The sequence below is a fragment of the Branchiostoma belcheri genome, unplaced genomic scaffold (genome assembly GCF_001625305.1).
Source record: "Branchiostoma belcheri isolate BF01 breed outbred unplaced genomic scaffold, Haploidv18h27 scaffold36, whole genome shotgun sequence".
Lineage (NCBI taxonomy): Eukaryota > Metazoa > Chordata > Leptocardii > Amphioxiformes > Branchiostomatidae > Branchiostoma > Branchiostoma belcheri.
This window is the reverse complement of record NW_017803976.1, coordinates 611,877-635,275: the sequence shown is the minus strand read 5'-3', so window position 1 is coordinate 635,275 and position 23,399 is coordinate 611,877. Positions and strand designations below refer to the sequence as shown.

The following is a 23,399-nucleotide window of genomic DNA, read 5'->3' as shown; positions in this document are numbered from 1 at the left end:
GCCGTCTGCGGGCATGCCCGTGTTGATGCACGAATGTGTATTTTTGCCGTTGCTGCTTTCGCGGTCAATGTAATATTGCAGACGCACCCCTACAATTACGAGGCGAATTGGAATGGTCCAGAAAAACGCGTTGTTTGGAATAGCAGTGGGGGGGGTGGAACTTCATGCAGATACGGGGTGGTTTTGATAAGTGGTTCCAGATGTTTTTGCCCATGCTTAAGAGATGCCAAGTTTTTTGGAAGATGTTCGCAGCCAAAACGCATTCTTCCGTACGTCACATTTCTGTGTAATTTCGCATGTGGTGTGGCATTATGTCCAGGATGATGCACGTCCTTTTATTTTTACCGTAGCTGTTTTGATATTGAAGTAAATGCATATTTTAGAAACATCCCTGCTTTTACAATCCTGTGGAATAGGCCGTAGGTTTAGGCAGTTGTCTGGTAGCAGAGGTACTGTAAGCAGATATCCTGGTTATCTGGCCGGCGGTAGTAACACTCGCGGTGCTTACCGCAACTGTTGCTGGAATTTGGCCTGTTCCAGGCGCGCTTAATTAGGTACAGGCACGGTAAGACGGTGGGCTGTCTTTGATACTAGACACGACCATGATAGTCCGATCTTTACCTTCGCCAAGAAGGTTATGTTTTCAGAGGCGTTCGTGTATGCGTGTGTGTGTGTGTGTGTGTGTGTGTGTGTCTGTAAACACGATAACTTGAGAAGGCCTTGATGGATTGTCTTGATACTTGGTAGGTGGGTAGGTCTAATGAGACCTCAAAATGATTAGATTTTGGGCCCCCTAGCAGCTTGTTACGGTACTGCAGCTGAACTTCCGGTTTTGATATCTCATGATCTAGACATGCCAGGGTGACGAAATTCAGATGGCACGTAGCTCTTGTGCTGGGAAAGAAGTGACGTGAGTTTGGGCCCCCTAGCGGCTTGCTCTGGAACTGCAGGACTATCTGTTTGAATGTATTCAAAAGAGAATAACTCAAGAATCGGTTGACGGATCGTCGTGATTTTTGGTATGCAGGTAGCTTACGTGATGCTTAGTATAATTATGTGACAATTATGCAAATATGGATGTAATTTGCATAATTTATGGAGAAATTCTATAAATCAGCTGCATTCCACCATAGGACTATTGAAGCTTGTCGCATTGGTAATTGAGAACGAGATAAACACAGGCAGATATTGATTATGTAAATGAAGACTTAATTTGCATAATTAATGAGAAAATGTTATAATTCTGTAATGATAACTGCCTGGAATTTCATACTTATGGTCTTTGAAAGTACAGTGAAGGTGAACATCATTAAACATAATGTATTCAAATCAGGACCTCATTTGCATAATTTATGAGGAAATGCTAGAATGGCATTGTTTGTTAATATAAGACTGTCTTTTGGTTGAGAATATGATAAACTGATATAATTCATGAAAATGAGGATCCTATTTGCACAAGCAGGGGGAATAATCCATCATTTGTCAGCCATAAAGATTAACATCATTTGGCGAAGGTTTGAGATCGGGGAGCTCTAGTTATGTGAATGCAATGATTGTGTGTGTGTAATTAAAATGAACTTCGAACTTGAAGCACAGTATCTTTACATGCCCTGGGAAGCAGTAATGGATTTAGCTCTTTGTATGTTTTATGCTTGTGACGCGCCCTCATTGTATTAACCGTTGCCTAATTTAATATGTCTGCACAGTAGGTCTGGCGTTGACGCTTGGGATTTTGTTGAAATATATAAAACTTCACGGAGGATTGTCACCTATGGCTTCTTGTTATTGATGATAGTTAATATAGTAATGAAAGAAATTATCTTTTTAGATATATTACAAGTACGATTCCATACTTCCAATACTTGCCTAATATTGAAAAATCCTGTATTATACAAACCCATTTCAAATTATATTTTTAACATCACAAAGAAACGAGAAGAAGCCGAACTTATGTATTAGAGTAGATTTAGAGCTGTTTGTACAACAAACATGTATATTACCTATTTCATCTGTTCGCCTGTACCTAGCCCGGTAGGGCATGAATGTACAATAAAGGTTATTACTATTATTATTATACATTGTATATTGGGATATAATTAAGGTATTCAGTATGAACAGCTATATTTGAAAGCAGTTCTCTCTGGGACCATATTATTATCTGTTCAGAGAACCGGACAAGCCGGCTCCATGTTATGTCTCTGAGCTGTAAAATCCCTCAGTAAGCCACGCGATTGTGATGGGTCTAAACCCAGCTGGCCACAAGGGACATACGGATTTTGAATACTAAGTATTACACTGCAGTCGGTCATCGAGCATGCCCTTCATGTTTTCTTCGATCCATTATTAACTGCAATCGTTAGCTATACTGAATAATCTATTTGCTGCAGTAACACCGATAATATCTATGTAGACCCTACGTAGTCGTATGAGTAGCATTTCGGGGCAGCAAAACTGGAAATATTCTGAATAAGGAAATCTTGTTGATATTGACACATACTGCTTCACATTAGCACATTTGAATCAGCATTTCATACTTGAGGCATTTAAAACTGCAGAAACAAGCCCCAAGATGAGTCCTTTATTTTCTGGGTGGTACCCTTAAAATCAGCCCAGGGCCCTTCTAGTAACCACTTTCCGTCAGAATTTTGGGTATTTTTGCTCCATGAGGGTCAATATACATTGGGATAGTGTGGTTTCAACTCAGATACGTAGATGGGTGACTAGAATATTGAGTTTGAAAAATCTGGTTTCCAAGCCCTAAAAACTGCACTGGATGCCTTTAAGGGAAGGTAAGAGATTATTTTTGGAGTCTTTAAAAAGTACACTGGGCCTGGCCATTGGTCGGTACTACGGCTAATGTCCGTGCATTTTTGTATAGTTATATACATGCTTGGACTTTCAACCCTTCCCGCGCCCGAAATTTGAAACTACCACTCATTCACCTGTAGTCAATAGGTGTGCATTTGAGAACAACAGACGGTCATGTTTTGGTTTGGTTCACTGATTTCCGCGGCAGGGAGTCGGAATGTCTAAACATGTACTGGCACGTAAGCAAAGAGGTGAACCTCCTTGGTGTAAGATATACTACCCACAGTACGGGCCGTGCTAGAATGTTTGCTATACTTTCACAGTGGTTCATATCGCACGCTGGTAAATCATCAAGTCAACTTCTCCAAGATACGAATGCAAATGAATTTTCCACCACATCTAGAATGAATAAGACAATTTACATGTACCACAGCTCATCAGTACACAATTCACATTAAACAGTGGTATTCAGACTATTTCTACGGCGTATCTATGAGCGGCTGATGCCATTTAGGAAGAAGCGTTGCCTCCCGATTGCCAATTTTGCCGGCTTTGTTGTGGCGACCACGATGTTAACGTTATTAATAATTCACTGCCCGTCCTGGGCGGGCGCACGCCAGGCATACCGGGCGGACAATAGTTAGTTACGGGAGAGTCTGTAATGAAATTACGGCTTGTGTTGGTAGAGAGGTGCGGGAGGGGTAGCTAAGGTTAGCTCCCACTGGAAAACAACACGACTCGTGCATGTCTTTTCCCACCATGCTAAATACGTTTCAAGCAAGTTATTTCGCCTCCTATTAGTGCTGTACACATCTCAGAACACGATCTGCTCCACAAATTATATCTAGACAATTCCTTTCTCCGATAATTTTCTGGTAAACGATTTGTATCTTCACGTACATGGACGGTAACCAGGGTATTATGACCACACCCAGTAAGAGTGAGAGTCTTTTCCACCCTATATTTTTCTTGCCGCTGAGGGCGAAAAACAACATGATACTTATCATTCTTATAGCTTGTAAGACGACATTTTTAAGCCGTTTGATGCACATAGTATTAGGTGCATACATGAAGATTTGAGTCCGGCAGTTCCTAGAAATTCTACACAGAAAGATCGATAGCAAGCGAGACAGAGCTGCGGAGCTACGGCAATATGTAGCTGGAAAGACGCCAAAACTTACCGGCCAAGACCTTTAATGCCTCCGGCTCCACGTTTGAGACATTGTTCCCTCAGCTTTTCCATGGGGCTGGCCATCTTGCTAAACAACCGAGGCGTACTAGTACTGTTCTGATCAGACAACACAACAGAACTACCTGTTCGCACGCTATATAAACCGATCAGACAAGGAGGCCTGTCATTGGTCAGTGGACGTGCACCTGCCCTGATGACGTCAGACTCAGGAAGCGGACACGCCCACAACCGTAGTCTGGAGGGAGGGACATCTGCAGCAAAAACTAGCTGAGCGTGTATTTGTGTTGTAAAAATCAAGTCTTAAAACAAAAGGACAATTATGAATATGGGGTGCGATAATTTGGGTAATTTTAGACAATGCTGCCTTTGCATTATTTGTGTTCTGACCACGTAGGTTAAAACTAGTAAAAGTTGTACTTGTTATCCCATCTGTATGTATTTTTTGTGATTCATGAATAAAGGATCGTTAAAACCACATTACATGCTTTATGTCCAATGCTCACAAAATATGTGTGAATAAAATAAATAAGTAGGCTAAAATTGTGAACAACTTGTGTTACTAGTAATTACACCCTCCCTTGACACTAATCAGTACCACACAATTAATGACAATTTGGGTCATTTAAGAGTGGACAAATTGATTTAATAGCTCTGCAACAGCATAAACTACCCATGCACAAATTTGAATACTAGTACTGTAAGACCAAAAACATTGTCTTCAGATTTCTTCTAAGTTTTCATCTACAAAGGAGTTGGGCATTTCTTACTGTCCCAGAACATGTTTTCCTTTCCTTTTTTTTAATGTGAGAATTCCTTTGGCAGTTCTCTCAACTCAAGAATTTTTAAAACCCTTTTCCAAGGAAATTGAGCAAGTAGCTATCCTGCTATGCAAATTACTTCAGCTTTCTTCTAAAATTTCAGCTACAAAGGGGTTGGGCATTTCTTACTATCCCAGAACATGTTTTCCTTTCCTTTTTTATTGTGAGAATTCCTTTGGCAGTTCTCTCAACTCAAGAATTTTTAAACCCTTTTCCAAGGAGATTGAGCAAGTAGCTATCCTGCTATGCAAATTACTGTGTTCTTATTGTCTACTTAGCTACAATGACATAATACATGCACTTTTCTTACGCTGAATGTACATCGCTTTACATTCAAACAAGCACAAGCTGACAGTGACAAACACAGATTTACTATCTAACATGGTAAGGCCACAGCAAGTAATTTTTATGGATGACATCAGCGCGCGCATTAATTTTCGCTTGATTTTGGGGAAAAAAACAAGATATTTTTTTGTCTTCTGACAGTGGTCAACATGCCAAAAATGGGCAAAGATGTCTGTTGCCATTCCGGAAGGTGGATGGCAGATAACTATGAAGAGAGGGGACAAGAAAAGGCTCTGATTTAATGTTTTGTTTCTTACTTTGATGCAGTGATATGTGATGTTGGCTGTGTATATTTGATGTTCCCACTGAATCAAAACCATTTGTACTATGATTGAGTCAAAATTTTAAAATGTAGGAACCTTGTTTTTTTCTGCCCGCCTTGTTTTTTTTTCGCGCGCTCGCATTAGGTTTGGAGTCTGCGGAGGATGTCATCCATAAAATTTACTTGCTGTGGCCTAATCTACAATATGTCTGTATCAGTATTAATGTAACAAATGCTTAGACTGCCCTGTACTTGAAAGAGAAGTGTGTTCAACAACATTTTCAACTCACTACTTTAGTCACACCAACTCATGGAGTCTATCATTAGAGTAATCTTGGACCCTTAAGTCTGTTACTCCCATTTTCTAATGGAATGGCTCAATATCGGATATGTTTTACAATGTACATGGACGGTTCCACTTCACAAATAGGGAACATAACATATAAATCCCTTGTGAACTAGGATAAAATCTCCTTATCCATGGTCACTATTATCAAAGATAAAATATGTACATTTAAAATTCTACTAAAAATCATTACATTCAAGAAGTAAGCAACTTAAAATAGCGACAAAGCTTTAAAAGTTTTCTTATCTTATGAGCAGTTTGCACGTGACAATCACTAGGTCACAGAGAGAACAGAAATAGTTCACTCTACAGTCCTATAGCTCTATCACTAGCAAATACATTACTGTACATATCATGCCATATTACACATGTACTACAAGACTCAAACTTTTTTACATTCTAATCGAGGTGACTGGCCAAAATTAAGCATTTCAGAATTTAAACCACTATCATTTCAGATCAGTTTTTACGTGTCATACCATATAATTTTACTCACAATTTAGCGTAGCGACTCCGCAGAAATGATTTTTGGAATCTTTTGAAACAAGAACAAGTGCTCAAAGACTTGTTCTGTTACAGCTGCACTTTTGACATGGTTGCACAAAGAGTTAAAAGTTCTCATAATTTCCAAGCGTTCCTCATCATGAGACAGAAGTACACGTCAGTGTCGATAGACGCGCTGACTCCTGCATAGTAGTTGAAGAATTCGTCATGGGTGACCTGCAAGGGTGTGAAAAATAAGACCTTGTTAGAAATATGCTGGAAAAGGCCAGAGACACAGTCATACACCTGTCAATGTAAAACCAATGCAGTCAGGGGGTAAAAACTCTGCTATACTACGCAAAACAAAAATGTAACACCGTGTTAGTCTAATTTCTTTTCCAGAGACTCAACTAGGAGTTGGAAACTACTGAGCAGCTAGGGCAAAACCTTAGCCTATTGCAGCATTCAACTAGGCTAGAGCAACCTTGTTCCCAGACTGCAGTTTTGGAAGAAAAGGTAGAGGGAGCAAAATAATCAATCTCTCCCATTACCCCTTCCCCATTGGCTTTACACTGACAGGTGTTGCCTGAGTCGAGTGATTATTTTCAACAATAAAAATGAAACTGTTCAACATTACAATGTCCTCACAACTCCTAAGACTGTAACAAATGCTAGTAGACAATCAATAAACAATGACACACATTATTAACACACCAGGTTATCCAGGATAATATCTATAACTTTGGATTCTTCAAAAGATTGTTGGATTCTGTGTATATTTTGAATGTATGCATCCTTTTTTGACACACATGTACTGACGGCATTGGAATTTTGTGACAAGGTTTTGGGTGAAAATGTAGGATTAAACAAAGTGTTATACTGTATATGTCATGTCCCTTCAGCTTTCAGTCTCACTGTCATCAGTCCTAGGAAAAACCCAACATTTGGTTATTCATGTACAGGGGAGGGGGGGAGGCATGACTAGTTTACAGAAGCAAGCAAACACACACACGACAGTCCGCACGTAGGCATGTTAGGCCACACCAATTTAATTTCTTGGTTAACGGATTCGTCCCCTTTCATTTTTTCTGATTTGCAAATAAAAATAAAAATTCAGAATCACCTGCAAAATGCTTATATTTTGCCCTTAACAGTTGAAAACAGTCCTTTTCATCCTAGTTGTTCAGTTCAGTTGCCCAGTTATTCCATCTTTCAATGCAATGGTATCATTAAAAGTTCAAAATTCATTGTTGTTTAAATTTTGAACCAGCATGGTGTGCTGACTTCATGGCTTCTATCGTACCACTTTGGGCCATAATAGGATGCCTAGGCCTGTTTTTATTTTTTCACCTGCCCGCTCCATTATTTTTCTGGAAAAATCCGTTAACCAAGAAATTAAATTGGTGTGGCCTTAGCTGAGGTTATACACACAGTATGTGAGCATGTGTAAGATGTTCATCCAATCCACAACCAGATCGACATAGCACAATCTCTAACGCAGCTTTTCTTCCTAGAACAAATAAGTCTAACAGCATGCCAAAGGAATGAACTTCCAATGGTGTGCTATCTACGTTTTCAGATACTTTTTTACAAACAAGCAACACTGCCATCTAAAGTCACTTTTGTTGGCAAACTAAAACAACTACCAGCATGTCAAAGGCCTAAACTTCCCAGGACAAGCTGTCTAGTTTTTTGTCTACTGTATCAAGAAAGCAGCTACTTTTTATGTCACACGCTTGCTAGGCTGTCGATCTACAGAAACACGTATGGCGTCAGCCTGCCTCGGCACACGATCCCCTGCTGTACCCAGGGATGTGGGACAGCCATCCGTAGGTACAGCAGATCGGATCCTGGGGACAGCAAGCGCTGTGCCAACCCAGGCTGACGCGATGACGTGTGTAACGGATTGAACGCGTCAACGTCTCTCCTACCAGCCACCGACCCCGTCAAAGCTTCCATGCGTTCCTCATCATAAGAATGAAGTAGGCGTCGTTATCTATTGATGCGCTGACTCCCGCATAGTAGTTGAAAAACTCGTCATGGTTCACCTAGACAGGAAAATATGATGGACAGCGGAGGGGAGGTGTTACATGAAGTGACGTATTAGGGAGGATGTAAAGATTTGCTTCTGATAATGGTAAAAAGAGAGAAACAACTTTTCAACATGTAAACATAGAAACAGAAATCAAGCAAATATAGTAGAGGTGGTACCAGATAGTGGATATCATACACAAACAAGGGCAACATGTAGTACAAGATGAATAAGCGACACAAACGTGTGATGTACATGTATACAGCTTGTAAGAAAGCAGTATGAAGGTTTGACAACATGTTATGGAGGAATAAAAAACAAAGATGACACTGTGTTGTGAAATTGCTTTAGCATTATAATCAGAAATTCTGCCATTTTGTTTGTTATTGGTGTGTGGGTGGGGGGGGCAGTCATGAAGATGTTTTGTACAGCCATGGAAATCTAAAATGTAGCTTCAACAAAGCAATCTTTCTGTGTTTGGGGACAGAATGTATTTCTCATTTGCAGAGTCTATAGTGATGCATACCGGTTCACTGGACTTGGATCCGGACTTGTAAGAATGTTTAGGTTCAAGTCCAAAAAAAACTAAAAGTCAAGAACCGAGTCCGGACTTATTACCATAAAAGACCATTTCACATACCGGTACCCCTTTTCTTTCCAAACCACTTAAAACCTTCTGTAGATTGCAAAATCTTTGCTGCAAAATGAAGAAAACATTGCCACCGGGCATCGTCAAGTACTGGCCTCTATGTTATGTGGCCAAAGTTTCACCCAGACACCAGTGCAATGTTGCCAATATGCAATTTTGTATATGCCATGGGTTTAGGTCCGGACTTACAAGTCCGGAACTGAACCTAAACCTCTGGACTTGAATCCGGACCTGAACCTAAAATTGGGTTTAGGTATGCATCACTATGCAGAGATAGCATCAGGATTCTGGCCACAGTGGAAAAAAATGAACACAAAGTCGCTGACTGTTAAGTGTACGACTGCAAAGACTGGTAAAGTTCTTCATGCAAAGCATGGTCTACACAACTAACTGTGTCTGAAAAAAGCGTACAAGTTCGACAACAAACAACTGTACTCATGCAAGTAAGAAGCATGAGCTATTTAACTAATGCAGCTGTGGAAGGAAGCAGTAAGCAAGGACTTTCTAAAAAAATGGAGATAAATGCAATGTTAGTTAAAAAGGAATATTATATAGCTACAAAGACCTGAGGTGATGCTACTGAGAAAAAAGCTTGTTGTTTAGGCCACACTAATTTAATTTCTTGGTTAACGGATTCGCCCACTTCATTTTTTTCTGATTTGAAAATAAAAATAAAAATTCAGAATCAACTGCAAAATGCTCATATTTTGCCCTGAACAGTTTAAAACAGTCCTTTTCTTCCTAGTTTATACAGTTATTCCATCTTTCAATGCAGTGGTATCATTAAAAGTTCAAAATTCATTGTTTAATATTTTGAGCCAGCCTGGTGTGTTGACTTCATTGCTCTTATCGTACCATTTTGGGCCATTATAGGATGCCTAGGCCTGTTTTTATTTTTCTAGAAAAATTCGTTAAACCAAGAAATTAAATTGGTGTGGATTTATATTCTGAAATGTGAACACTGGATGAAGCAGCATGTTAATGAAACTGAAAGTGTTAATGGCAATTTGTTAGTGAAAAAAACACTAGTACTGGTAGCTGAATAAGAAGATGGTCACTTTAAAGGAAAGAGTACATGCTAGAGGTTATTATAAACTTTAACATTAATAGATGGAAAGAATAACAACAGAAGTTAGAAGTTACCTGCATATTAATACTACTACTGTTTGAAATGCCATTCATGAGTAGATGCACACAATGATGCAAGTGAACACAACTATGTAACACTACACACACTTGCATGCACACCCTACACTACACTATACTGATGCAAGTGAACACACCTATGTAACACTACACACACTTGCATGCACACCCTACACTACACTATACTGATGCAAGTGAACACACCTATGTAACACTACACACACTTGCATGCACACCCTACACTACACTATACTGATGCAAGTGAACACACCAGGCCTATGTAACACTACACACACTTGCATGCACACACTATACTACACTAAATGTACTGTGCTACACCACTGCATGCACTACACTAAACTACACACACACGTATTCAAATTTTGGTATACACTACACATACTTGCATGCTGCACTGCACACATAGAACAATGTTACCAAAGGTACACAGGCATAATATGTAGCACAACTACACACACAACATAGAAAGTCTGGATTTGGTAAGTGCTACAGATTCAACTACTAACACAGTCTCAAGACAGTGAAAAGCAAACTTAGAAAGAATACCTTCTGAAAGACAGAAATACTACAGAGTACAAGGGGAAATATCAAATAAAAACTTGCATTTCATTAAGTTCACAGTCACATAAAGTGTATAAACAGCTGCGAACCCTTACAAAATGATGAGAATCCCTATTTCACATATGATTTGTTAGGGTTTTAAAAAATTTTGTTACTCCAGTACTCTGTAGCATCTACTAGACATACCACAGGAAAGGTAGACATCAAACAAATCTAACATAACTGACCCAAGTCCTTGTGTACCCTACAATTGTACATTTGAATCTTTTTGACAAGTTCAAACCACATTATATGGCCACAGTAGGGTAGCCTGGGTGCCGTCTTACTTAGTTTAAGGCGCGGTCACATTTCCCAACCCGGGGCCCGGCCGGGCAGTCGTATGGAACGAAAATTATGATATAAGACAGCAAAACACAATATATATATAATAGTTTTAGAAAATTAACCATGAGCACTATTTGTGTATAGTCTTTAAATTCTTTATACAAATTGTTTATTTCTCGTTCACGCAAACAACCCGGCCGGGCCCCGGCTTGGAAATGTGACCGTGCCCTTACCAGGGCTCCCATACTTGCTCCCTGACAAAATTGTGGGAAGGAGCTAGCTACACGACATAGGACGACACACAGGCTAATCATACAGGGTCAGCCATGTCGAAAAGGCTACAATGTTTAATGTTTCACACAGACTTACAGTCCCATCCATGTTCTCATCAAAACTCTTGAGGAACTCCCCAAACACCTGGTCCTCTGTCCACTCCCCACTCTTGTATTTGGGATGGTGTTTGCAGTTGTAGACTCCCTTCAGGTCAGCGATCGTGATGACGTTATCCCCGGTCTTGTCCAGTTTGTTGAAGGCCTGCATGATGACCTCTTTCCTAGCTTTGGACATGGGGGGCTGGATGGGAAAAAAATAGTACAAGAAGGTTCACTGGTTGTTGGTTATGGGAGATTTTGAAGCAATGAAAAGAGAACAAAATAAAAATTAAGCATGCAGATACAAAATGTACTTTGGTAAGCAGGATGTGTCTATGTTTTTCAATAAAATTACTGCCATAAACCTATTAGAAATACCAAATTCTTGACATTACATAGCACAAGTATTTCCAAATTATAATCTAAAATCTTAAACCTATCAACAACAAAAACTCAATATGATATGTAATATTGTTACTCTCATCTGCCGAATAAACATACGGGTACGTTTATTTTTTTGGGCCCTAACATCCACCCAGTACGTTCTTATTTTGCACAGTACGTTTATTAATTTTTTGAAAACCAGTAATTTTTTTTAACTTCGTGTGAAAAAAATTGACAAATCATCGACGTGAAGACGTTTATAAACGCGTATTGTAGCGAGAAACTTGTCATTTTCTGGCCGGTTTTTGCAATCACCGCGTGCATAAATTCGTCTGAATGTTCTATTGTCATGGGTGGTGCTTATCAAAATACGAAATATTAAATGCCCCTTTTTTTTTTCTCTATTTCACTTCCTAATTGCAAATAACAGTTAAAGATTTGTGCATATATCAGTAAGGGCGCATTTTAGTACAAGAGACACAGGTTACCCGTCAATTTTAGTAATTTTCCGGGGGGTACGTTTATTCCGGGGGTATGTTTATTTGATTTTGAAGATTTGTTCGGGGGGGTACGTTTATTCCGGGGGGTATGTTTATTCGGCAGATGAGAGTAAGTTAGCGAGTCAGGTCTCTATATAAAGTTTTTTTATCACCAGTTCTAGGATATTTCTTATTTCAATCCCAGATCCATGACCAGTATTTGATATGATGTTGAAAATATAACATTAACAGAACAACTCCAGTAAACCTGCAGATTCCAACTTAGGCCACACCAATTTAATTTCTTGGTTAACGAATTCGCCCACTTCATTTTTTTCTGATTGGCAAATAAAAATAAAAATTCAGAATCAACTGCAAAATGCTCATATTTTGCCCTGAACAGTTGAAAACAGTCCTTTTCATCCTAGTTGTTACAGTTATTCCATCTTTCAATGCAGTGGTATCATTAAAAGTTCAAAATTCATTGTTTAAATTTTGAACCAGCCTGGTGTGTTGACTTCACGGCTCCTATCGTACCATTCTGGGCCATAATAGGATGCCTAGGCCTGTTTTTATTTTATTTTTTTCGCCTGACCGCTCCATTATTTTTCTAGAAAAATCCGTTAACCAAGAAATTAAATTGGTGTGGCCTTACCCTGAGATTTAGAAGGAATTCGTCAAAGTCGATGGAGCCGCTGCCATCCTTGTCGAAGTGACCAAACATGGTCTGCACCTCGCCAGGCTCAAGGGAGAGCCCGTAGTCCCGCAGGCCCTTCTTGAACTCGGCAAAGTCCAGCTTCCTGTTGGCATCGTCGTCCATGATTCTGAACACTCTGGTGGAACAAAGTAGCATTTTATATTTGATTACTGTATAATATTTGATAATGTGATATAGATGGAAAGTCCTTTAGTTATAGTGATATAGTCAATGTTTATGTCTACTTTTCATAATCATATGTACATATAGCAAGTGACATCATGGACAAAACATGTAGGATGTTATGATATGATATGTTCTGGTGTTAAAATTTGATATGTGATATCAATCTATAGCCTGGGTACCATCCGGATTTTCGCTACGCAATGCTCGAAAAAATCATGATTTTTTTTAGCGTTGCGTAGCGAAAATCCGTATGGTACCCAGGCTAGTCAATCTATGCAAATCATGAACACACAGATGGATTGGAAATAATCTTACGCATTGTTTTATCTACCTTTTTAGTCGGTGTAGATGTCAGACACAGATGTTACAAGTACCAGCTGTTGATGGCATCATCAAACATCAACCGATGAAAGCTACTACTAGTATTATATATATTATGTTATACTGAGTACATGAAAGATGCTGATGTCCTAGTGGGCCTGCATGGGGGGTAGTGACTACGAATTACGCAAAATTTTCGCCGCCGATTACGAATTTGTTCCATTAACTCAGAGTTGATCATGACTTAACGCTTTGCGGCTAATGTACTATTACGAATTACGTTGATTTTTTGGGAGGCTGCCTACGGATTACGATGACTAAAAAGGCCTGATTACGCCTTACGAAAAAGGGCATGCAGGCCCCCTTCCTAGTACAGCACTACTAGAACAAGTGCTCAAAGAGTTAGTTAGTATAACTAGATGATACAAATAATCATTAAACATACATGGTCAGTAACATGACTACCTATACTACCTTCTCCAAATCTAATTTTGGAGTTACATCAATGAGGAAGGTTTAATAGGATTAAACCTCCTTAAATTAATTAAGTGGGCTCCAGAAACATAAGTAGCTGTGTCCAAATGGAAAATGTAGGGTTCATGACATCATTAGTTAACCCCGTGTCAAGTCCTAACGAGAGTGACTAACTAAGTTAACCTAGTCCTAACCAAGTCCTAACTTTTATATAAGATTCTGTGTTCTTACCTTCCCAAACCCTTGATCCCTGACGATCCCCGTGATAGACACTGTAGTCTGAGGAGTTCAACCGGGTCCTTACACGATCTCAGCTGTTGTTTCGCCTTCTGTCTCATCTCGTAATCATGTCTCGCCGTTCCCGCCATCTCGAAGATTTAACAAATTCACCAACGCTGAAATTTTACAGAAAAATGACTTTTAGTAGTTATTTTTTTATACCAACTTTTCTTCAGTTTTGGGTTAAATATAAATGTTTATCTACTCTCAAATTATAGAGTTTGAAATTATCCAGATATACATAAGGACTCTATACGTTATCAGAACTATTGACTATGGCAAAAGAGAGTATAAATTGTACCACTGAAAGGTCTGTCCCGTTATTTCTCGATCGTTCTTTCACAAAACATCCCCGTTACTTTCAAAATGGCGGCGCAGCAGTTACCGCAAGCAAACATAAACAAGCAATCTTGTTGCTATTTTTCCAAAAGGTTCACACTGCGCAAAAAAATCTAATCTTCATACAACAAAAAAATCATATGCATTTATTGTTAGCTATATTTTCGACAATTAGTCTTCATAACTTTAGAAGTAAAATTTATAGTCACCGTAGCGATAGGATGCGTTGTTTCCAAGAGCATCTGATCACGTGATACAATGTATCAAATATTTTGTTGTCATGACAACCACGGGCAAATCTCGCGAGAACAGCGCACGGGAGAGACCTCGTCTAACCTTTCACCTTCCGGGTTTGAAGGCTACAAAACCACATTTTAGGAGAAAAGGCGAAATAACTAGGTACAGAACTCTCTTATGTGTCATGTATTGCGTAGAAAATAAGACAAAATACTGAAAGATAAGTTTTACTCTTTACTTGACTGAAAAATAGCAGATAAGGACAGATTTGTATCATAGATTTGTTACAAATGTTCTGCTGCCCCCATGCACAACTAGCTTTCGTGCTCACGTGTTGCTGTATATTCACCTGACTTTTACTAGTTTTAGGTCCCAAAAAGCCACCGGCGGTGCAGAACTAGTAGTTCCTTTACAACTAGAGATCGAGAGAGAGGACGTCTTATTCTAGTGCACATGCTTAAGTGATACAAAGGTTCCTGTGAGACCAAAGATGGAAACCAACTCAGCACCAAGGAAAGTGAAGGTAGCATCATCACTTGTCCTGTCAAATAGCGATGATATACTAGTAGGTAGCCGTGGCGAGTGTTGCAAGGCTTCTCTTGACACCGTGCTCTAGATCTTGCTTGCAGTCTTATCATATAGCTTATGATGAAAGTGGCTGTCCCCAGTCAATATATAAAGTTAAAAAGTCATAAAGTTATATACAGTTAAAATAGCCCGCAACCAATTGAGGTTTGCACTGAATAGGAAGAAGGAAGAAGAAGAAAAAAAAAACATAATGTCCCAGTACCTTTTTAGTGGGTCATACTAGTCTGGAGGATCAAGTCCAAATCACATGCAATAATTAATTACTCTGACCTTTAATGCTACACGTCCGTGATCTTATGATTCATACAAATAAAAACTAAATCAGAAATGTCTTCCTCTCAAGAAGCATTTCAATATATGTAGGGTTGCCGGCTGAAGCTTCTATTGCGTGCGATCTACGTTTGATCAGAAAATACCCCTCCCCCCCCAAAAAAAACCCGACCGATCCGGGAATGCCTAAAAAGGAGGCTAGGCTGACCTGAAGTTCTTGTGCCTTGTTTCAGATCGGCATCATCGGAGGTTCCGGACTGGACAATCCTGACATCCTGGACAACAGGAGGGAGAAACATGTGGACACGCCCTACGGAAAGGTCAGGGGTCAACTTTCCCATCATTTCTTAGTGCCGATACAAAAACTTTCCCGCAATATTCATACACTCATGGGTAAGCTTGCTCCACAGCTTGCAGTACCCAAAACCCCCATAACTAGCCTCGGACTGGACCGGGCAGCAGTTTATGCAGACCAGGCAGTGATTCCGATTACCCATACGCTCACGGAGTGACGGACAGTTCAGGACATGATATTTTAAAACTCAGATGTGTATCTACCCCGGTATGTCCAAAGGCAATGTGCAAAGTACAGACACAGTGGTAAAATTCTACCACAGTCGACTGTGTTTGTAATTTCTTGGTTAATTATTCGCCCGCTTCATTTTTTTCTGATTTGCAAAAAAAAAATTAAAATTCAGAATCAACTGCAAAATGCTCATATTTTGCCCTGAACAGTTGAAAACGGTCCTTTTCTTGCTACTTGTTACAGTCATTCCATCTTTCAATGCAGTGGTATCATTAAAAGTACAAAATTCATTGTTTAAAATTTTGAACCAGCCTGGTGTGTTGACTTCATGGCTCCTATCATACCATTTTGGGCCATGATAGGATGCCTAGGCCTGTTTTTATTTATTTATTTTTTTCGCCCGCCCGCTCCATTATTTTTCTAGAAAAATCCGTTAACCAAGGAATTAAATTGGTGTGACCTGAGGACAGGTTAATAAACCATTGACATCTGTAACATTCATCATGAGTTAAACCTTGAAATCTTCTTGTTATAGCCTTCTGATGCTCTGATCCTGGGTGATGTGGCAGGTGTGGAATGTGTGCTTCTGGCCAGGTGAGATGAACTGTTTGCTGGAATGTTAAAATTGACCAAACATTTAAGAGGGCCTACAATGGGGGGTCCCGACAACGCTCTACGCTGAATTCAGAAACCTCTCGATTATGCTTTACGATAAATTCCAAGTGGCTACAATGCATTACGTAGAATTAAAATGCCAAATACGCTATATGCAAAAATATTAGAGCGGTCCGTCTATGCTCTACGTAGAATTAAAACTGCCGATTACGCTCTACGGAAAAGGGCTTGCGGGCCCCCATTTAAAAATATATCTGCATAAGAGCTAATGTTTAAACCATCATTTCTTTGTTTGTTAGACCAGTCAGTCAGCTGATATGATTTACATGATAGTTTAATAGTCTAATAATTATAGTATGTGACTTTCACACACTTTGCAGGCATGGGCGTGGCCATACTGTCATGCCAACCAACATTAACTTCCGAGCAAACGTCCATGCCCTGAAGGCTGAAGGTTGTACTCACCTGGTCGTCACCACTGCCTGTGGATCACTCAGGTACAAGGGGTTTCTCCTCAGGTGTTTGTCTATTTGTAGCTGAGGACTTTTCAATGTCCTCAACTTGAACTGAAAACTATACTTATAAATCTGTTGATGAAGGTTAGACATGCAGATAATATAAAAGAAAACAGTTACTCGATGGATTTTGAAATTGGTCAGACATTTCATGTAGAAATTCCACTATTAGTAACCTTTTGTGATACATACATACATACATACATACATACATACATACATACCTTTTGTGATACATACATACATATCGTCTAGACAATACATCATACAATAGATCAAGTAGCTGCATAGGGAGTTATACATGTTGTACATTTCAGACTGTATCTGGTTATGTGTGATTTTCTTGCAAATACATCTGGTTCCTTTGTTTCCTCCCAGAGAAGACATCCATCCAGGAGACATGGTCATTCTGGACCAGTTCATCGATAGGACGACAAAACGCGCCGCAACGTTTTACGATGGCAACCCTGGCAGTCCTGTGGGGGTGTGTCACCTTCCCATGGACACCCCTTTCTGTCCTCACATCAGAAAAGTAGGTTCCCTGGAAAATTGTACTGAAGAAATCATCATTTTAGCCATAGATTCAGGGCAACTTTCCCAGCAAGGCCCAACATTTGTTCTTTCAGTGATAATGGTGTTAAAACAACATTATGTAAGATTTTCACTATATCACTTAACATTTTTGTTTTACACATTTTCTTGTGCTATTTGCCTACCTGGGTTTATAATGACATTTGGGGAATGAAAAATCAAATGTCATTGTGCCAAAAAAATGCGTTGGAAGCTGAAAACCGAACTAAATCTTACGTAATAAAATTAATATCGCTTTAAGAGATTTTAGAGGATTGTTGTGATAGCTAAATTTAATTCACTAGATTCTTTTCTTTTCCACACAGATTCTAATTAATGTGTGCAAGGAGTTGGAAATCAGGCACCATGAAAGCGGCACCATGGTCACCATTGAGGGTCCTCGCTTCTCCTCGCGGGCAGAGAGTAAGATGTTCCGCATGTGGGGCGGTGATGTCATCAACATGACCACGGTACCGGAGGTCGCTCTGGCCAAGGAGGCGGGGATGTGCTATGCCGCTGTTGCCATGGCAACAGACTATGATTGTTGGAAGGAAGACCCAGGGCATCATGTATGTGTATCGTAGCAATGTCTTTGTTTTTCCTGTCATGTACGAAAAAAATGTGTGTATTTTAGTGTGTAACTATGTGTTGTACATATGTGTGTGTGTGTGTATCTGAAATATGTATTTGTGCATAATGTGTATTCCCTATCATATGGCCCAGAAAAAAAGGCTCAAAATGTTACGTGTATACGTATGTATGAAATTTCTTGCTTAGGCCACACCAATTTAATTTTTTGGTTAATGGATTTTTCTAGAAAAATAATGGAGCGGGCGGGCAAAAAAAAAAAAGAATAAAAACAGGCCTAGGCATCTTATTATGGCCCAAAATGGTACGATAGGAAGTCATGAAGTCAACACACCGGGCTGGTTCAAAATTTAAACAATGAATTTTGAACTTTTATGAAAGATGGAATAACAGTAACAACTAGGAAGAAAAGGACTGTTTGCAACTGTTCAGGGCAAAATATGAGCATTTTGTAGTTGATTCTGAATTTCTTTTTGTTGATGTTGCAAATCAGAAAAAAAGGAAGCAAGCGAATCCATTAACCAAGAAATTGAATTGGTTTGGCCTTATTGCATTATGTTAAACCTTGCCTTGGTTGTTTTCAAATTCAATACTAAGAAATCTTTCCTGGCACGTGTTTGTGCTTTACCAGGTGAGTGTGGATGCTGTACTGAAGGTGTTTAAGGGCAATGCTGACAAGGGGATCCGCATCTTTAAGGCAGCCATTCCCCAGATCGCCCAGCGGGACTGGACAGCTGTGCTGGAGGAGAACAGGGTAAGTTACAACTGTCTATGTTTCACTTCACTTCACTTTAGGCCATGTTGATTTGATTACATGGATGACATCCCCTGGGAACCCCAAAACTGATGCGCGCGTGCGAATAAAAAAAAAGTGGTCATGAAGGTGGTCATGAAGGTGGTCATGAAGGTTGAACAAATGGCACAGAATATGTTATGGCGAATAATCTACTCTTCGAATTCATTTCTTTACATTTTTGTCTTTTTTCCTTTGATTTTGGCATTCTACGACATTGGTATCATTTCTAAATGTTTTCCTTGCAACTTATGGTATATTTTTGCTCATTTAGCAACTGTTTTGCACGATTTACAGTATGGTTGAAAACTTTTTTTTTTTTGGAAACGGCCAAAAATTCATGCGCGCGCGGATGTCATCCATATAATCAAATCAACATGGCCTTATTTATTTATACAGGAAATTGCACTCAGGTCATTTGACCTGTTTTTCAAACAATCCTGTTTTTTTTAAAAAAACAACGCAATACATTCACAAATCACAATAAATTTCAATCTGTGGTGTGGAGGGTAGTCAGTAATCTGGTGCTTGACTTTTTTCATTGTGTTGTGGGTATCACTTATAAAATAAGAACTATATGTTACAGGGGCTCGAAATACTGGGTGCATGTGCACCTTAGTGCACCCAAAATTGGAGCTGTGCACCCAATTTTTTTCCTGGGGGTGCACTGGTGCACCCAAATATTTTTGTAGGCATTTTTACATACTAAATGTATAATAGTATACAGGATATTTTTGGCATCTTAAGTGTCAGAAAAAGCAATCTTTGTCGTTACAAATCTTTGTTGTAGTACTTCTTTAAGATTTTGAAGTTAGCTCCCATTTTAGATTCAAGCTCACTAGAATAGGAGCAGTAAGATCTGTAATTTGGTTTTGTTTTATATGATGCACCTCAAAATTTTTTTGTGCACCTACTTTTTTGGTTGGGTGCACCAGTGCACCTAGCTATTCCCCAAAATGAATTCCGAGCCCAGTGTTATAACAATCATGTACAATCATGTAACTATTAGTAAGTTCAAATATATGTCAGGATCTTTACTGACCAAATGACTCAGTGATGTCATTACATCAATCATGTTTGTGAGAAAAGCAGACCAGATTTTCAAACTTCAAACCAAAAGTCTACAAATTGATTGCTAGAATGCTGTGTGGGAGTATTCAAAGTGCAGTTTTTTTAATGTGAGATTAAGATTTTTTTCAAGTTGCTTTAGCATGCTCGCCATGTACAATCAATGAAATTAACAAGTTCCTCCAGTGTTATAGTGACAGTATGTAAGCACTTTGGCAGTTTATCTGGTCTCTTCCCAGGGTCTGGTCACCAGTTCAGTTATCCAACCTCCATCACTAATATCAGCCTGCATGCAGGATACTGGTACTAACACCTAGTACATGTACATGGTACCACAGCAAGGTACTGCAGGATTGTACCACTGCACTGTGTGATGCTTGCTATGCTTTCCTGCAGTTCCTGTGGTACTAACACCTAATACATGTACATGGTACCACAGCAAGGTACTGCAGATTGCACCACTGCACTGTGTGATGCTTGCTATGCTTTCCTGCAGTTCCTGCGGTACTAACACCTAGTACATGTACACGGTACCACAGCAAGGTACTGCAGATTGCACCACTGCACTGTGTGATGCTTGCTATGCTTTCCTGTTTACCCTCTCAATCCTATTGTGGGCAATGAAAACAAGTTCTACAAAGATTTCTTTAAAAAAATGGTAGTTATTCAAGGAATTTTTTTAAATTCCTTAAATAACTAAATCTTGAAAAGATTTATCACATTTATCACATTTATCACATTTATCACATTTATCACAAGATCACATTTATCACATTTATCACATTTATCACATTTATCACAAGATCACATTTATCACAAGATCACATTTATCACATTTATCACAAGATCACATTTATCGCATTTATCACATTTATCACAAGATCACATTTATCACATTTATCACAAGATCACATTTATCACATTTATCACATTTATCACAATATCACATTTATCACATTTATCACATTTATCACATTTATCACATTTATCACAAGATCACATTTATCACATTTATCACAAGATTTATCACATTGATGTGATAAAACATTTCTTCTGATTTAAAAATCAGAAGAAATGTTTTATCACATCTTTTGCAGTTCTACTCTTAGTTCTACTGAATAAATGTTGCTGACATAGCTGAACACTTCAACTGCATCTATAAAGATCTGTGCAAGCCATGCAAATACTATAATGTAGAACTGCAATACTCTCCAAGCAGAGGTAGGGTCGCTCGGTATTTTGGCAGTATTTTCGCGTTTTTAATACGTCTTTCTACTTTTACGGTTTTCGTCTGGTCTTCCTCCCCTTAAGGAAAAACCGTAAAAGTAGAAAGACGTATTAAAAACGCGAAAATACTGCCAAAATACCGAGCGACCCTACCTCTGCTTGGAGAGTATTGCAGTTCTACATTATAGTATTTGCATGGCTTGCACAGATCTTTATAGATGCAGTTGAAGTGTTCAGCTATGTCTGCAACATTTATTCAGTCCATCATGCAAATTATGAATGAATTATGAAATAGGTTGTGATTAAGTTCATTTCAGGCAATGATGATTTTTTTAATATCTTGCAGAGCTGTAAACATTTTGATATTTTGCTCCCTGTGTATTCCAGGTGACTGTATCCAGCTCTATCCTGCTGCCACCATCAGAGGGTAAACTGTAACAGGAACACAATCTGGCTAGTTTTACTTCACATTATCATATAGCCAGGTGACGTTGACCAATCAGAAGGCTCCATTCCACATTCCTTATGACGCCGTAATGTCACAAATAGAGTCAAAATCGGGTATTTATTCATCCCAATCCATACATTAAACAACCCAAATAATCACCCGCAGAACAGGGCTCTAGTTCTAAAAAATCCAAAAATAACTTTAGTTGTGTTCCAATGACCTCGGCTGACTCCCATAAGAACACCTGTTCCCTGCCTGTGACCCAGATAGAAGACATAGAACGTGAACTCTGCCCAGTGACCTCAGGTGACTCCAGAGGGAACTATGTTCTATGTTCTATTCAGCATGTGCATTGTATCACTTACTGCATCAGTTTGGATAGACTATCGTGTAAGCTATATGATAATAGTGTTAATGTCCCGCCCTTTCTCGGTGAATATGGTGTGATAAAGCCTGTGAGCTAAAGTGAGCGCAGCGAACTTGGTGGCTTTATTCTGTGGTTATAGCAACTGACAAGGCTTTATCACACCATATTCACCGAGAAAGGGCGGGACATTAACCCTTAATTATAGACTGTGGGTTTATACATGTACCATCTTTGATCAACTTTATCTTAAAGTTCATCCGTGTTGGTAGAACTCATTATGAAGCAAGTTTAAACTGTAATTTTCAACACAAACAAAATGCACTCACCCAAATTTTCGACTGTACAACTTCAGTCTTGTCAAGGAATGAGCAATCCACCGCTTTTGTGATGTCACACAGATAACACACGTGACTCCGCGAGCAGTGGATCATAGGTTGCAGAAAGTCTGAATCTTGGACTCAGAACTGGACTTCTTTGCACGAGCAAGGACATTATACTGTATAATGTCCTTGGCATGAGGGATTAAAGAGGCCATCTACATCAGAGCATTACAGCCATCCCTCAACAGAGACGGGGGGCGCCACAGACTTTCTGCAACCTATGATCCACTGCTCACGGAGTCACCTGTGTTATCTGCGTGACGTCACGGAAGTGGTGGATTGCTCATTTCTTGACAAAGACTGAAGTTGTACAGTCGAAAATTTGGGTGAGTCCATTTTGTTTGTGTTGGATATTACAGTTTAAACTTGCTTCATAATCTTTGATCAATGATGTTAACCTTTAGCATACTGAAGTAGCTGGTTAGTTACCAATTTTCTATTGATTATACTTGGTTAGGCAGGGAGAAGGTTAAAACATGCATGGTTTACAAACTCAACTCATATTCTGGGGGTAGAAATTTAAACTAAAGACTGTTAAACCAAAGTTCAAATCATCCCCCTTACACACACACACTGATGATTTGAAATTTGGCAGACATTTATAGAAGGTTTTATAGTTGGAAAACTGTTATGTCCTGAAATGTGAGTTCTACTACTTCATTCCAGGTGAGGGCATATAACTTTCTGACT

General features: G+C 39.2%; 3 protein-coding genes across 8 annotated transcripts in view; 1 reads left to right on the top strand and 2 right to left on the bottom strand.

Annotated features, from left to right (window-relative positions):
* The window catches only part of LOC109476121 (calcyphosin-like protein), a 9,713-nt gene extending 5,536 nt beyond the window's left edge, over positions 1-4,177 (bottom strand). Inside the window, exon 1 of the mRNA XM_019777016.1 lies at positions 3,990-4,177. Within this exon, the coding sequence (XP_019632575.1) occupies positions 3,990-4,063 (74 nt within the window). The 5' untranslated portion in view covers positions 4,064-4,177. The remainder of the gene's footprint in view (positions 1-3,989) is intronic.
* A 1,971-nt stretch (positions 4,178-6,148) lies between these two features.
* LOC109476118 (calcyphosin-like protein) lies at positions 6,149-14,559 on the bottom strand. 3 transcript variants are annotated; one of them, XM_019777010.1, is made up of 5 exons: positions 14,480-14,559; positions 14,131-14,294; positions 12,877-13,054; positions 11,357-11,560; positions 6,149-6,491 (listed from the first exon to the last, which is right to left on the bottom strand). In XM_019777010.1, exons 2-5 carry the CDS (start codon positions 14,265-14,267, stop codon positions 6,390-6,392), a joined length of 621 nt encoding a protein of 206 aa, XP_019632569.1. In that variant the 5' UTR covers positions 14,268-14,294; positions 14,480-14,559; the 3' UTR covers positions 6,149-6,389. The 3 variants fall into 3 exon arrangements, with proteins under 3 accessions (XP_019632569.1, XP_019632570.1, XP_019632571.1); XM_019777011.1 differs by having other exon boundaries at positions 14,131-14,267; positions 14,480-14,495; XM_019777012.1 differs by lacking the exon at positions 6,149-6,491 and adding an exon at positions 7,670-8,302.
* A 273-nt stretch (positions 14,560-14,832) lies between these two features.
* On the top strand, positions 14,833-22,570 carry LOC109476064 (S-methyl-5'-thioadenosine phosphorylase-like). Of its 4 annotated transcripts, none has more exons than XM_019776903.1 (9): positions 14,833-14,916; positions 15,118-15,277; positions 15,846-15,932; positions 16,674-16,732; positions 17,134-17,250; positions 17,647-17,800; positions 18,165-18,407; positions 19,058-19,180; positions 20,527-20,635. In XM_019776903.1, the coding sequence occupies exons 2-9, from the start codon at positions 15,245-15,247 to the stop codon at positions 20,602-20,604; spliced, it is 894 nt and encodes a 297-aa protein (XP_019632462.1). In that variant the 5' UTR covers positions 14,833-14,916; positions 15,118-15,244; the 3' UTR covers positions 20,605-20,635. The 4 variants fall into 4 exon arrangements, with proteins under 4 accessions (XP_019632462.1, XP_019632461.1, XP_019632464.1 ...); XM_019776905.1 differs by lacking the exons at positions 14,833-14,916; positions 20,527-20,635 and adding exons at positions 21,902-21,983; positions 22,528-22,570 and having other exon boundaries at positions 15,048-15,277; XM_019776902.1 differs by lacking the exon at positions 14,833-14,916 and having other exon boundaries at positions 15,047-15,277.
* The last annotated feature ends 829 nt before the right edge of the window (positions 22,571-23,399 follow it).

Coding starts and splice junctions, on each gene's coding strand:
- LOC109476064 (XM_019776903.1), top strand. CDS start 15,245: ATGGAAACCAACTCAGCACCAAGGAAAGTGAAG. Junction 15,278..15,845: donor CAGCACCAAGGAAAGTGAAG/GTAGCATCATCA, acceptor GCCTTGTTTCAG/ATCGGCATCATCGGAGGTTC. Junction 19,181..20,526: donor CTGTGCTGGAGGAGAACAGG/GTAAGTTACAAC, acceptor GTCTCTTCCCAG/GGTCTGGTCACCAGTTCAGT.
- LOC109476118 (XM_019777010.1), bottom strand. CDS start 14,267: ATGGCGGGAACGGCGAGACATGATTACGAGATGAGACAGAAGGCGAAA. Junction 13,055..14,130: donor GGGATCAAGGGTTTGGGAAG/GTAAGAACACAG, acceptor TTGTTCCACCAG/AGTGTTCAGAATCATGGACG. Junction 6,492..11,356: donor ATGAGAACATGGATGGGACT/GTAAGTCTGTGT, acceptor ACACCCTTGCAG/GTCACCCATGACGAATTCTT.